Here is a 14334-nt window from a genome sequence, read left to right as displayed (position 1 = left end):
TCTTGTATTTTTCATTAAATTCATTTAAAACCAAGCTAATTAATAATCTACTTTAGTTATGTTAAATTCAGTAAATGTTAATTTTTTTTTTAGTTATAATGTTAAATTCAGTTCATTTAGAAATTCCATACAGATTCCTGAATTTGATATGACACATTTGAAGGCCAGAGTTTACATAATAGCATAAGAACAGACGTTCAAGCAATCCAAATAATATTTCATCAGAGCTATTTTGTTTTTTTATTATTTTAATCTGTTAGCTTTTCTTCCCCAAAATTATAACCAGTTTCTTGCATAATTACACAAAGAATTTCTTTATAAATAAATTTTACTAAACTAAAGAACCAGGACATGTATTTTACACATGCCAAATAAAGTTAATTTCTGCTTTTGCTTTTAAATAACAGAATTACAGAATATCAACTAAATGATGTATCGTTCAATTACAAAGAAAAGTAGTTTCAGACGTCAAGGGTGTGAGTTCATATAGAAACGTTGTTTTAATTTGAATAAAAATAAAATACACATCAAGTGCATTTGAAAGCTAAATCACAATGTAATATTAGGAAAATACACAAATATTTTACTTGTTTTAAATTTATCAAATATATATCAGATATACTCCATCTTCAGTGTGTTGTCTTGTTTCTTTTTTTCTTTTCTTCCTTGCCATTTTATTTTATTCAAATTAAAACAACGTTTCTATATGAACTCACACTCTTGACATTATTCTCGTGTTGCCTACACACAGTTCAAACATTTCAAAATACATGATTAAGAGCTAGGATATTTGGTGCATCTTAAATACTATGTGACTAAAACCGGGTTTAGTCACATAGTATTTAAGATGCACCAAATATCCTAGCTCTTAATCATGTTACAATTTTCCTGAAAACGGACCACGTGTTGGCATAAAACACACCCAACTTGATCTATGAAAATCCAATGAGGAAATAACCCTCATAGCTGAAAAGGGAAATAACTCACAACTAAAATAAAGCAAGTTTACTTCCATTTTTAAACACAACTGGAGCTGGTTAATAATTAAAAATGATATTAAATTAAATGAAATAAACTTTAAATAATATTTCTAAACACCACAAAACAATTCTATTACTATTAACCATTAATAACATAGAACTAATTATTAAAATAGATTTTTTAATGCAATATGTGAATGAGGTAACTTTAATGTACATTTCCTTTTGAATAAATAGTGTGTATATATGTATATATGTATGTATATATAATGTAAATTATGCTGAAATAAAATATACAAAAATCAGTTTTCAGTATGAAGATTAATTTGTGAAAAAGTACCTTTTTGCATATATTGTGAAATTCTGAAAATATAAGTAGACAGGAATACAACTTTATTATACTCCCTTTAGTTGCATATTTTTCCTAGGATATCTAATAAATCAGACATGACACTGCATCTTCCTCAAAGGTGTTAATAGGATAGTCGCATAACAGGACAGATATAGTATTCTAACCAAATACCCACCCACCCACCCAGAATTGTAATATTGTAAACTGAATAGAATATTAAGATCGTAAGCATACAGCTTCAGTTTTAGACGCAGATACCAAAACTCCAGCCAAAGACTGCCAATATAATGTTTGTCACTTGTGACGTACCTGGTGTCAAATGGTTTCTTCGTGCTAAATCTTCTATATGTCCCATGGGTTTTAGAGACTGAGTGATTTTGTTTATGAATAGCAGTATTAACGTTTTTACATGTCTATGATTCTTCCGACATTTCAAAACTGTTTAGTGTTAAATTTAGTTGAGTTGCAATTCCATGGAATACTTTTAGAATATAAGTCTTTCGGTTTTATTAAATAACTAGTAGGACTATCAGGCGTTGCTTGCGGGGGGGAAAAAATGTAACATTTTAATTAAAATTTCTATCTCTTTCCGACCTCCACCCCCCCGTTTTCTTTTCCTTCTCCTCCACTCACCCCATTCCTTTCTAGCTGGACATATGCACACATGTATACACTGAAAACTCTTCTTTATATAATAGATTCTTTTAATTTTAATGAATGGGCATTTTCTTTCCAAATAACACTGACCTACACCTCTGAAACTCAATACAGTTGAGCCTTGAGAAATGAAAATAATTTTTTCTAAATTTTAGATATTCATCCACAGTAATGCTAATTTTGTGGGGTTTTGTTGTTAGTTTTTACTTTTAGCTGAACATGCATGCACACGCAATTGTCCTTTATGTAATTTGAGTACTGGGGGAGGGAGTAAACGTGTTTTACATTTAATATAATTTAAATAAGAATACTGATCATACTCGAACATTCTTTTTCTTTTTTTCCTGAGCTAATTTTTTGATTTAAATGAAATTTGCTTTTGAGCTTTGTAGTTTGAGAGAACGTTAACTTAGAAATAACTAGCAAAAATTAAAGATCAGCGTTTTAATTTCTGACTTGGGGGGGGGGGAGAAATGGGTGGGAGATTGAATATAGTGAGAATAAATAAATGAAGGCAGCAAGAAAACACAGACAGTATCAGAAAAAAAAGACTTCTGTCACACACTTATTTAAAGAATGTTGCAATTAGTATTTTCAGTAAATAGCTTGAATACTTCAGTAAACTACAAAAACTATCAAGATGTTTTTTTTTTTTTTCCTTCAGTTTAAGGTATGGGGGAAGAGTTCAACTGCTAGAATATGTGAGTGGTATATAAAGGTCTAATAACTACTAGCTATTTCTAAGGCTTATTTTTTTGTTTAATGTATTTTCCGTCAATATAAAAGCTCAAGGGCAGTTACACTTAGTCACGTCCTACAAAAGCACGTTTGTTTCTACTATCTGTAACTCTTTAGATAAAATTAACTAATTGCAAACATTAACCGAGTATCAACAACATGCTTGCAATTTTATATTCATGAAACTGATCCATAAATTTAATGCAAAAAATAGAAAATTGTATTTGGCCATATTTTAAAACTTTTTTTTAATGTTTGGTTTAAAAAAAAAATATCAGTTTAAATGAAGCTTACATCCGCTAATACTAATAAAAAAAATTTTTTAATTCATAATCAATTGTTTGATAATGGAAATCCTCCTATTTGTCACATTGTGCCTATGTTATTCTATCCAATGAATTTAGTACTGAAATACTATTAATTGTATTTTTATCATATGAATCAACCAGTATCCCAAGACCTATTCATGCAAATGTTAATGCAATTATGTCCAGTTTATTTGGAGAGTCCGTATTTGTTATTTACTCACTAGGAGTTCACATACAGGTTATCACTAGTGGTTGCTCAACAATAATAACAAATGATGGAGTCCGAGTGACAAGTCTCCTCAGATTTTCAGTATGTTCTTTCTCTTTTGATGACGATTGCAAATGAATTTGCATTATTGCAACAACCACTTACCATTGTTATTGTGTAGTAGTAGTTGTAATATCAATTTGGATTTTCACGACACAAACGTGGATTTCTTGGTTATAAGTACACAGGTCATTGCAATAGATTCGATAAAATATTAACTCTGATTCCATTAACTTATGTGTCAGTCTCAATTATGTCAACAAAAAATATAGATTTTATATTTTATTTATTGCCTCGTCTCTTCCGGGGATATCTGTTAAGTGGAATAATTCAGATGTTTTGAGAAATTACCCTGAATATCGAAACAGTCTCCCACATTTTAAAACGACCTTTTGTCATGTTATGGCATAATCACGGTGATGCAGATTCCCATTAGATCATCCAAGTTGAGCATCGTTGAGTTTAGTCAGTACTAAAATGTGTGACCATTTGGAAATACCAGGCGCTGTATGTGCTCTCTGCTTATCCGCATTATTTCCAGTATTTCTGAACTTCTTGCACTTGGAATCAAGCAAACTCAGGAGACGAGTGGTTAGAAATTAAGCAACATTTGCTTCAAAATTTAGCTTTTGTCATCCATTATCTCTCCAGGATGATGGATGACAGATGGTCCTCATCGTTTTGACAAACAAATGCATACTTACTTGAGAAATATCAATAATTACACCACTCTCTTGACATTTACTACTATGTCTATATTCATTGTATGCATATGTTAGAAATATTTATGAAAATCGTACTGTTTTTTTTTTTTTTGTTTTTTTTTTATGGAAGGCCTTGATAGCCTTTTCATGGTTTGAACAGGCTTAAATAGGCCTCGAATTTTGAGCTTTGTCTTGAAAAGGCCTTATTTCTATTATTACCTTGAAAATGTGGGAAATGTCTTGAAGGGGGCTTGAAAATCGTATTTATGTCCAGTAAAAAATTTGTTGGAATATTAAAAATAAAATAGAAATAAATATTATTAACTAACTTTTTAAAACCGTAGTTTAAATACCATTAAAATAATTTTTAAATATTAAAACTAAAATCGAAATAAATTCTTCTGGAATTGGATTATATTATTTCTGATATTGTCAGCACAAGAGTTACGTCCCTTTATCACAAAACTACTCGATGTTATCTATATATTTTTACGGATGTAGCTGAAGTGAAGTTTAAAATCGAAATAAATACTATTAAAATATTTTCAATATTAGTTTGTTTTTTTGTTGTTGTTTTTTTTTTTGGTTTATTATATTCTTTATATATCAAATTTTGTTTTTAAAACTTTGTCTAAAGAAGACCTTTGAAAGTCCTTGAAAATGGACAGTGAAAATCTGCTATAACTTTTCTCCAGCTCATCTGAAAATTATCCTAGTCTAATAATATAAACCGTTAGTAACAATGTTGTGTATATATTGTCTTATTCTAGTCGTTTTTGCTCGATCTTTTCTCCACTGTTTTTTGTGTTTGTCTTCCCTACATATATAAACGTTTTACTACATTACTAATAATGTTATTATTTGGGCGAGGACAACAGCATATTCTTTTCATTGTTTTGACTCTCAGGTGTGTATCTGTTATCTTATATGCTTTTATATAGTGATGTGGTTCTCCGTTGATTAACTGTATCTAACTGTGTTGAATATATATTCGAGAGTCAAAGCAATAAGAATATTCTGTTGTCATAGCCCTAGTTATTATATAGTGGTAACAAGGAAATGCTTCAATATATTTTTCTATTGTCGATTCCGTCTCTCCAGATCATTTGCGGTTTTTCACTGGAACTTTCATCTGATGTATCTTATTTACTTTGGTTGACATTTCCATTTCAAAAAAATGTCTAATGTATACAGATCATTACAGATGTGTTCTTCATGGAAAGAAAAGAGGAATAACTGTACCCCCCACTTCACCCATTCCTAATAAAATCCCAAATCGATAACGTGCATATGTGTCTGTCCCTCGAACTCATCTTTTGTTGTATCACTGTATTATCTTCTAAAGATACTATGCAATCCTTCTATATATGGCATGATAATCACTCATTCGGAAATCAGCTGTTGGTTTTTCAATTTACAAGAAGGAAATTATTACTTTATCTAAAACATATACACCTGTCTAGTCTGACATAAGGTCATTACATATTTTATGTTAAGCCACATCACTGCAATATGTTTTTGGTATATAACTATGCAAGCTAAAATTTACTGCAAGAAAATATACAAATAAAGAATATGCTTTTTTTTTTTTAATATACTGATTTTTACATGTAGATTAAATTTTCTTTTCCAGCAAGCAAAATGGCAGCTCCAGATAACTGTTCGCCACGCAAGACAACTGTTATTATAGATCAGCCAAAAGAACTTAACCATCTCTTCTGGCCATCTTGTACTCGAGTCATGCAATGTGGGGGTTGCTCAGGACACGAATCCCAAGTGTGTGTACCAACTCACAGAGGGAAGACAACAACTAAAATTAATGTAAGTGTTAAATTTATTTTTTACGTTTCTGAATTTTTTAGATGAAAATGGATGTTTTATATTATTTGCATGCTTCGGACAACTCGAGATGAGAACAGTAGTCCGAAGAAGATATTTTTCTAGTGTTCTTCCAAGCAAATGAACAATAATCGACTGACCAAACATTTTAACCTTTATCAGAATATTGCATATTCGATTATAGGAACTTCTGAAAATAATTCAATTTATCTACATAAACTTTAGTTTTACTGGTAGTCTAAATATTTTAAACTTTAGTTTTACGGGTAGTCTAAATATTTTAAACTTTAGTTTTACTGGTAGTCTAAATATTTTAAACTTTAGTTTTACTGGTAGTCTAAATATTTTAAACTTTAGTTTTACTGGTAGTTTAAAATCAATATTTTATTATTATTACCAGCAGGGGAAGAATTTTTTTAAACAAAATCAAATAAAAAATATTTAAAAAAAAAAAAAAAAAGATAATTTAAGGAATCGCTTTTGACATTGGAAAATAGGCACAAATTTTTCCAATATCGATTCTGATATCCCAAAACGTTTTGATTTTTTTTTTTTCCGATTCAGATTGTCTCAACGCTAGACTATACAGTAAACCCCCAGAATACAGTATTAAAAATTAGTAAAAAAAAAAAATATATCCTAGGGCCACCGTATCCTGAGATTCTACTGTATTTATATTTTAAAACCTGTTAAAACAGCTGCAGGAACCTGCTGATTCCAAATCTGTCCTTAATTTTTCCCTACAATCAACAGTTCAAAATTGATGCTCAGATGCCCATATCTAATTTTTGTTTTTAATTTTTTTAGGTGGTGAGAGTACGCCTACCCTATGCCGGTGCTGCTACATTGGAATATGTTGGAATGGAGATGTTGGAGATTGAGAGTCATACAGACTGTGTGGAGGAATGTCGAGTGAAACCTGAAGACTGTGACGACTCTGTTCATGTATATAGTGAAGAGGATTGTTCTTGCCGTTGCAAAAAGACTAAATATGTCAAATGTTCTGATCCAAAGACTTGGGATACAACGACTTGCAGCTGCAGATGCCCAAAAGTAAAAAGATGCAGACACGGCCTTCACTTCAGTTACGATTCTTGCAGGTGTGTAATGAATTCTACTGTTCCCAAAAGTTTAAAAACTACTACAGAAAACTGGAATGAAGTCAACCTAAATTCATCACCATCGTTAAATACTACAGAAATTCCCAGTCAAATCAGCCTAAATTCAACTTTATCACATTTGATTTAACATCCATCATATCATTCTCATCTCATTCCTTCTCATCTTATTCCTTACCATCTTAACACATAGCCTCAACCCTCACAGGTCAGGCTTTATTTTCATATATGATCACACTGCATACACATGTCTGATAGACTCTTCCCTTGGCTGGCAGTGGGAATTCTCTGCTGTTTAGTAATGGCTAAAGTTTCTTGAACTTAAATCATCCACTTACAACCCTCTCAATCATACTAATACCCACTCTTCCCTGTGATCTAATAGTACTACATTGTCTTACATTTTTTGCACACAAACTGCTTATCATCTCTTAATCTGCTTGTAATTTCATTTCATTTCTTTTCTTGTGTACAAATGCCTCCACAAATTTAGCAGGGGAACTTCCTTATGCATGTGGGCTTTTGAAGACTATAATCACTGATCATCGTTTTGGTAATATTAACCATCAAACCTACATTCCATAGCACTCTTCCCAGTCTTTCACTTAACTAGTAGATGCTCTATTACTTTACAAGATATTACACACACCAGCATCTTATATCTTTTCTAGACAACCTACACAGAAAAAAAAAAACACCTTGCATAAAGCTTCCAAAACACAAATGAAAAGCAAGACTCTTTACAGAACCCTGATGTATTCCTCTCCTACTTTAATATTAAAGCTGTGCTGTTAAATTTAACAACTTTTCTCTACATTATTTGAACAACCTTCAACTTTTTACTCTTGTTTGTGTAAAGTCCACCAGACAACAACTCTTAACGCCATCAAGACCAAAGTTTTGTATCTGTCCTTCAGATGCTACACTTCAATTTTTTGTTCTCAGTTAGTGGATGCGAAATCCTTCACGACTGAGACAATTTTAAATTTTTGTTCCTTTTCTCCACATAAAAAAAAACCTACCCTGGTGTCTAATTTTGCCGTCATGGTAAGGCATTGGAAATAGGAAATCTTAACATTGTCAAAAGCGTTCTTTATATCCACAGAAGAAAACTAAAACATCTTTTTTCTTACCAAGGTACTTTTCTTGCATTTGTCTTGGCTAAATATAGCATCATTCGTACATTTCCCATACATAAAACTAAGTTGCATTTCATCTATCCTTATCTGAATTCTAATTTGCTTCTCAATTATTTATTTTTACTTTAAGAATTTGATCCATCAATATTAAGCCTCAGTATTCCACGTTTCATTTTATGCTTTTTTTTTTTTTTTTTTTTTTTTATTCAACAATCTCCCATAATAAAGATTTCCAAACGTCTCCCTTGTCCTGTTCATTTCCTGATAACACTCCATCGCCATTTTGAATGCACCAATATTTATACTTTGTGATCTGTTTAGCTGTCCTGAATACTTCATTCTTTTGGTCATCCTTTCATAATATACCTGAAAATCCGACTTGCATATCACTCTGTTTTAAAGGCCCTTTCATCAACCCACAAGCCTCATTTGTTACTTCCAACATGGTTCATTTATGTTCCATACATTGACACTCCATTTTTTTCTCTTATTTTTTAATAAAGAAAATAAAATGAAGGAATGTCATTAAATGCTTTTCATTAAAATTGATAGGACACCATACAAAATGTTGAATTTTGAATCCCATAAATAGGGGTCATGTTAGAGGGGAGGTGCTGTTACAAGGATCTCCATGTAAAAAGATATGATTATCAAATGAATGACGAAGCAAAAAATATATCCAGTTTTATTGGCAAGGGTAACAGTTTGTAATAATAACCAAAATAAAAGTAAAATGGTGAAATGTTTTTTCTCTTGTTTTTAAGATTTGATGATCTCATGTGTCGAGGTTGTGGCAACGAGGTGAGATGTTGAGTGGAAGGATTTTTAGACACTGAATAAATTTTTTGTCCCATGTACAAAAAATAAATTAGTCTGTAAGATGAATGGTGGAGATGTTTCTCTTCTGTGACTTGTAGTTGTTTGCCCCCTGTCCTTTCAACGGTCACCAAAGAAAGTTTTAAAGTGAGAAACACTGATTTTGAAGTTGAATTTATTTTTCTTATGAATTGATTAGCTTCCAGTGCTAAAGCATGGAACTATTAAAACATCTTTTTTCTTTACCAATTTTTTTCATTATTTTTTTAATTTTTTTTTTATTTTTTTTATTTATTTATTTTTTTTTACAATTTTTTATTTTATTTTTTTTTATATTGAAGCCGCATATAATTTCTGTGCTTCTGATTGGCTGAAATACGATTTGTATAAAAATTCTTACCCAATCAAGAGTCGATATTTTTACACAATATTCATTTGCTTTTGCTATCTATTTGAACATTGGTTAAGAAGTAAACTATGAGTGAAGTCGATGCAATCTTTTCACTTATGAGTTCTGCCATGATGGAAATTGTCTAATCTAAAATCTGATAACCATCGATTATGTAAATTTACTTCTAAAATTTGTTTTCAAAAACCGCTTTATGGGATGTTTTATTTATGACTGTCTAAATATTTATCTTTTATTTGCAATAAAGCCTGTTTTCTGCAATGTGAGCGACCATTTTCAATCGAATGTGGTATACATTAATATTTTTGATCTGTCATCACAAACAAGACTTGCTAATTACTCAGTGTAAGGGGTTGAACTGCTGTAGAAGCTGAAATAAGAATTAGTTCTTTCTAACTGAATAAATTTCAACTGTATTTTGAAATTCTTAAAACTGTAGTTTAAGAACTCATCTTACACCCCATCTATTCAGCTCACTTCCAGCCACTACCTAATACCAAGTCTTTAATCGAATGTATACTCAAATAGAAAATAACCATTTAAAACTAGCTAACATATCCGAAACTCTATATATGGTATTTCAATTTAATTTTGGTTGTACTTTTTTATGCTTTAACTAATCGTCATATTTGGTTAATATCAGTTTTACGTTCTGACATGGGTTGAGCAGCTTCTAGAAATTGATTTCTATAAAGTAACCCATTTCTGATCAAGCCTTTCGGAAATTGGTCTAAACTTGTGTGTGTTATATGTTGAGGTGTGATCATTATTGACTAAAAGCTTCATCACTAGATTTCTTGTCCAGATTGTGTCGGCCACAGTTGATCACTTAATGGTGATGGGTGATTGAGAATCAAATAGCTGGAAAACTGAAATAAAACTTAAAAGCTATTTTTAGCCAAGTGAAAGAAATGATATCAACTGTTATACTTTTAGTATAAACAAATCACCCTTTTATTTGAGATCTTGTAGAGTAACAGCAATAGAGAGAAAAGGAGACCCTTACTTGTTCTTAAGTGCCCATATTCATTTATTCAGCATTACTCTTCTCCATTTATTTAATTATATCTTTTATAAATCCCTTCCTTTGATGACATAATTTCCCATCCAGTTTCTACTTCCCACGTTTGCCAGATTTAACTTCTGGCCCTGACAGACTATTCTTGAACTGTTCTCAAATAACGATTATTCAAAACTAGCTATTATATATGCCCATCCTCTTGTACATACGATGTCAAGACTACATAATTGATCTCATTGATACATTGCAACAGTTTAGTATTATAGGTCCAAATTACGACTTGATCAAAACAAATGCTGTAACTATTAGATAACTAAATGCATTGGTACTGATTAACAGTGTATGTAGGTCGTGACAATAGTATTCGTAACTAATAGATGAGCGTCCAGTATTGTCCAGTCATAAGATACACTTAAGTATGATATTTTAATGTATGCAGACTTCGTGTTTATTATTATTATTATTAGGGCTATGACAACAGCATATTCTTTTCATTGTTTTAACTCTCGAGTATATATCTGATATAGTTAATCAACCGAGAACCATATCACTCTATATTAAAGCATATAAGATATCAACATATACACATTTGAGTCAAAACAATGAAAAGAATATGCTGTTGTCCTAGCCCTAATTATTATAGAGCCCATTGTACCCAATATGTAGCAGTGGCCCTCGACGTGATGCAATGATCAAAAATGCTTAAATGCATGATGCAGATTTCGTAGTTATTATTATAGAGCCAATACTCCATTGATTATTATATTGTACCCAATATATAACAGTGATTTCAAAGTTTTTTGTTTTATTTTAAATATATAAATATGACTTTGGTGCCATCAGCTAGAATCGAAACAAAAACGTATAGCTTTCCGACTTTAGTCGCTAAGTTTGAAACGCTTGCTAGAAAAGACACCATGACATTAAAATTTGGGAGGGTGACAAATTTAAATTTTTAGCACAAAGATTCAAGCAAGGACGCCCGGACGGGCCACAGAGTTTTATAATTGTTAAGATATGAATTAAAAAATCTCCGTAACTGGCCAGAATACAATGTAAACAAATCTTTTTTAATGTATAATTTTTTTTTTCATTTTTTATAGTTGTGAACACTTGGGGAGTTCCAGGTTCGCTTCTGCCAACACCACAGATGATCACGAGAAATCCGGAACTAATCAAGTTATTCCTAATGGGCGAGAACCAATGCCAAAAGAAATCGTTGACTCTCACAAATCCGTCACACAGAATCAGATAGAGACAAACAATCTCCCAACGTTTCCGTCTACAAGCACTACCACGTTCTCAACAACCACTTATTCCACAACCACCGCCACCACGACTGTGCCTTCAACCACCACTACAACAGCAACAACTACCAGCACCACGACACCGCCACCTCCCCGCCGTAAATGCAGAACCAGAAAATGTCCCTTCCGATGGGTGAAAGTGCGTCAAAAAAATGGATGTTGGGGATGTAAACCAAAATTAACATAAAAAAAAAAGTCTTTTTTTATAAAAAAACAAAAAAACAAAACTTGTTGAGCAAGTGAAATTTATTTAAGTATAAGATCGTTTTGTTCCCCCCCCCCTTGCGTATCAAATATGAGAGTGTGGACAGGTTTATTGAATTCTCTATCTTCCCTGGAGGCTCTATAATGTTTTACATTTTTGATTTGTCTGCCAATTGATGAGTAGAGATCACTCTCTATCGTAACTTGATCTGCACAAGATTTGATACATAAACTCTGTACTTGAACTAGCAACATGTTAAGTTCTCCATTATAAAGCACATTATTTATATTTGTACGTTGTTTGGATGACTTTTACAAGTTGAGGCTTTAATCTGTGACCTCCTCAGAGCCAAATGATGGTTAGACTCTGAGAAGCTTACAGACCGAAACCTTAACTTATTAATGTCAAACAAAGACAAATATATACCAGCTCTACTAAGTATTTTAGTATAGAGCATTATTGGATCGGATATATACTAAACTTATTACTTAGGACAAATTTAGTCTTATTGCTATGTGCATATGTCTAAAGAAAAAAAAATACTTTCACATACTTCCTTATTTTTTGGATTTTTAAAACTTTCTTTTATAAAAAGTGAAATTTTTGAAAATTAATGTCCGTTTACTTGTCTATTTCTCTCTCTCGTTCTCGTTCATTAGTGTAGAGTGTTTTTAGACGAAAATAATTCACAAAGCTTTTCATAAGATGTAGAACTCTTTAAGGGAGTGAAATCATCCCCACCAAATATCTTTCTAAAGTTCTGTCGAATTTTAAGTATCAATTAATTAGCCTTATTGTCACAAAATGGCTGAATGAATTTCACTTTATTTTTATTTATTTTATTTTATTTTTTTTTTTTAACGAAACAAAGTAAAATCTATTTTTCTAATCCAACAAGTTTTTTATGGTGCTACTTTAGTGAAACTTTCTAGCAATATTATTTCACTGGCTGCTCGCTACGAGCTTGAAGCATGAAAAATGACAGTGATTTCCATAACTTGGCTGAATAGTAACGTCTGCAAACTTATATTATTCATATTCAAACAGATGCAGCCGGTGATCTATTTTATTTTCCGGAAATACAAGATTTTATTATGTAGATATTCTTGCTTCAGATAATTGCTCTTTTCTAAGTCAAAATGCTAAAAGCACGTTTAACTGATACAAAAAAAAAAAACAATGTAACGTTTCATGGAAAATTCCCCACTATTTATAATTTTGCTACGATTCATATTTTCATTTCATCAATTTTCAAATGTCAATAAATAATAGTATCTAAGACACCTGTTAACTACAAGTACCAGTTTCCATTTAAAATATAGCGTCACTTTTACTTGAACAAAACAAAACAAAAATGTAATGTAAGCATTTAAATTTCAACATCCATAATGCTTGTTAATTACAAGAATTATTCCTCATTTAAAATAGGATCATGTATGCTAAAGCATTCAACTTTTCTGTCTATATATACATTATCTTAACATCAAACTGTGAAAAACTATATATTTATCTTTGATTTCTCTCCCCTCCACATACCATTATAATTATAAAATTAAATTGCATGTTAAGGAAGTTTTTTTTTTTTTTTTTTTTTTTTTTTTGTTTTATCTAATTTGAAACTGAAGACATTAAAATGCTTGCCTTGTTGCTTGAAGGCATCGCGAAGACTTTTCCAGGCTTTGCAAATATTCTTTAATAAAATGTATTGAATAAAGACTGTTAAAAACAAATAACAATTGTAAATACAAAATGTGATAAATTTGAGTAACACCATAAATTCGCTATTTTTTTTCTTTGCAAATCATTTCATACATTAGTTAATTATTTTCAACTCTTTTTCAGTTTAATATTCAATTGCTCATTTCTAGGTTTTTAATGAAAACTTTTAATGAACTTTTTTTATTATTTAATTTTTTTTTTTTTTTTTTAACAAAAAACATCAGTATTTTTCGTTTTGTATCCTTACTCCCGTTTTAGTTTGTCTACATGTTCTAATTAGTATTACAGACTGCTTTGACTTTTCTTTTTCTTTTAAGTATAAAAAAAAATCTCTTTTCTATTTAATTCTATTTAACACTGAAATCGATGAGTACATGACGCTAGTCTTTTATCATCACGTGCAATAAAAGCCATCTTGGATGAAAGATGATCAGATTTTTAAAACTTCATAAACAGTTGCTTAGTCTTATGAAAGAGGAAAACGTCACTCAAAAAAATATTTTTTTTCCTATGAATGGATGATTAAAAAAAATAATAATAATAATTCACTTCATACAGATGATTTACTATGGAGATTTGCAATGCATTTGCAGCATTGCAAATTCAAGTAACTTCCAATCCAAAACCAAACATGAAGAATTTGATTTTAATCAAGCGATTTTAATAAACTTTTTTTTTCTTTTTTTTTTTTTAATTGCATCATGATTACCAAAAACAAAAATGCAAATTCAATTGTATGTATCCTAGTTTAGAC

General features: G+C 30.9%; 1 protein-coding gene across 1 annotated transcript in view; it reads left to right on the top strand.

Moving 5' to 3' along the window:
* The window catches only part of LOC145255700 (uncharacterized), a 38066-nt gene extending 24428 nt beyond the window's left edge, over nucleotides 1-13638 (top strand). The window contains exons 4-6 of the mRNA XM_080114286.1: nucleotides 5641-5828; nucleotides 6654-6946; nucleotides 11453-13638. Coding sequence (XP_079970412.1) covers nucleotides 5641-5828; nucleotides 6654-6946; nucleotides 11453-11843 — 872 coding nt within the window. The 3' untranslated portion in view covers nucleotides 11844-13638. The remainder of the gene's footprint in view (nucleotides 1-5640; nucleotides 5829-6653; nucleotides 6947-11452) is intronic.
* Nucleotides 13639-14334: the final 696 nt, after the last annotated feature.

Source organism: Euprymna scolopes, chromosome 3 (genome assembly GCF_053919585.1).
Source record: "Euprymna scolopes isolate OS-2025 chromosome 3, ASM5391958v1, whole genome shotgun sequence".
NCBI lineage: Eukaryota > Metazoa > Mollusca > Cephalopoda > Sepiida > Sepiolidae > Euprymna > Euprymna scolopes.
Note: the sequence above shows the minus strand (reverse complement) of the source record. Positions and strands in the feature narration are given on the sequence as shown.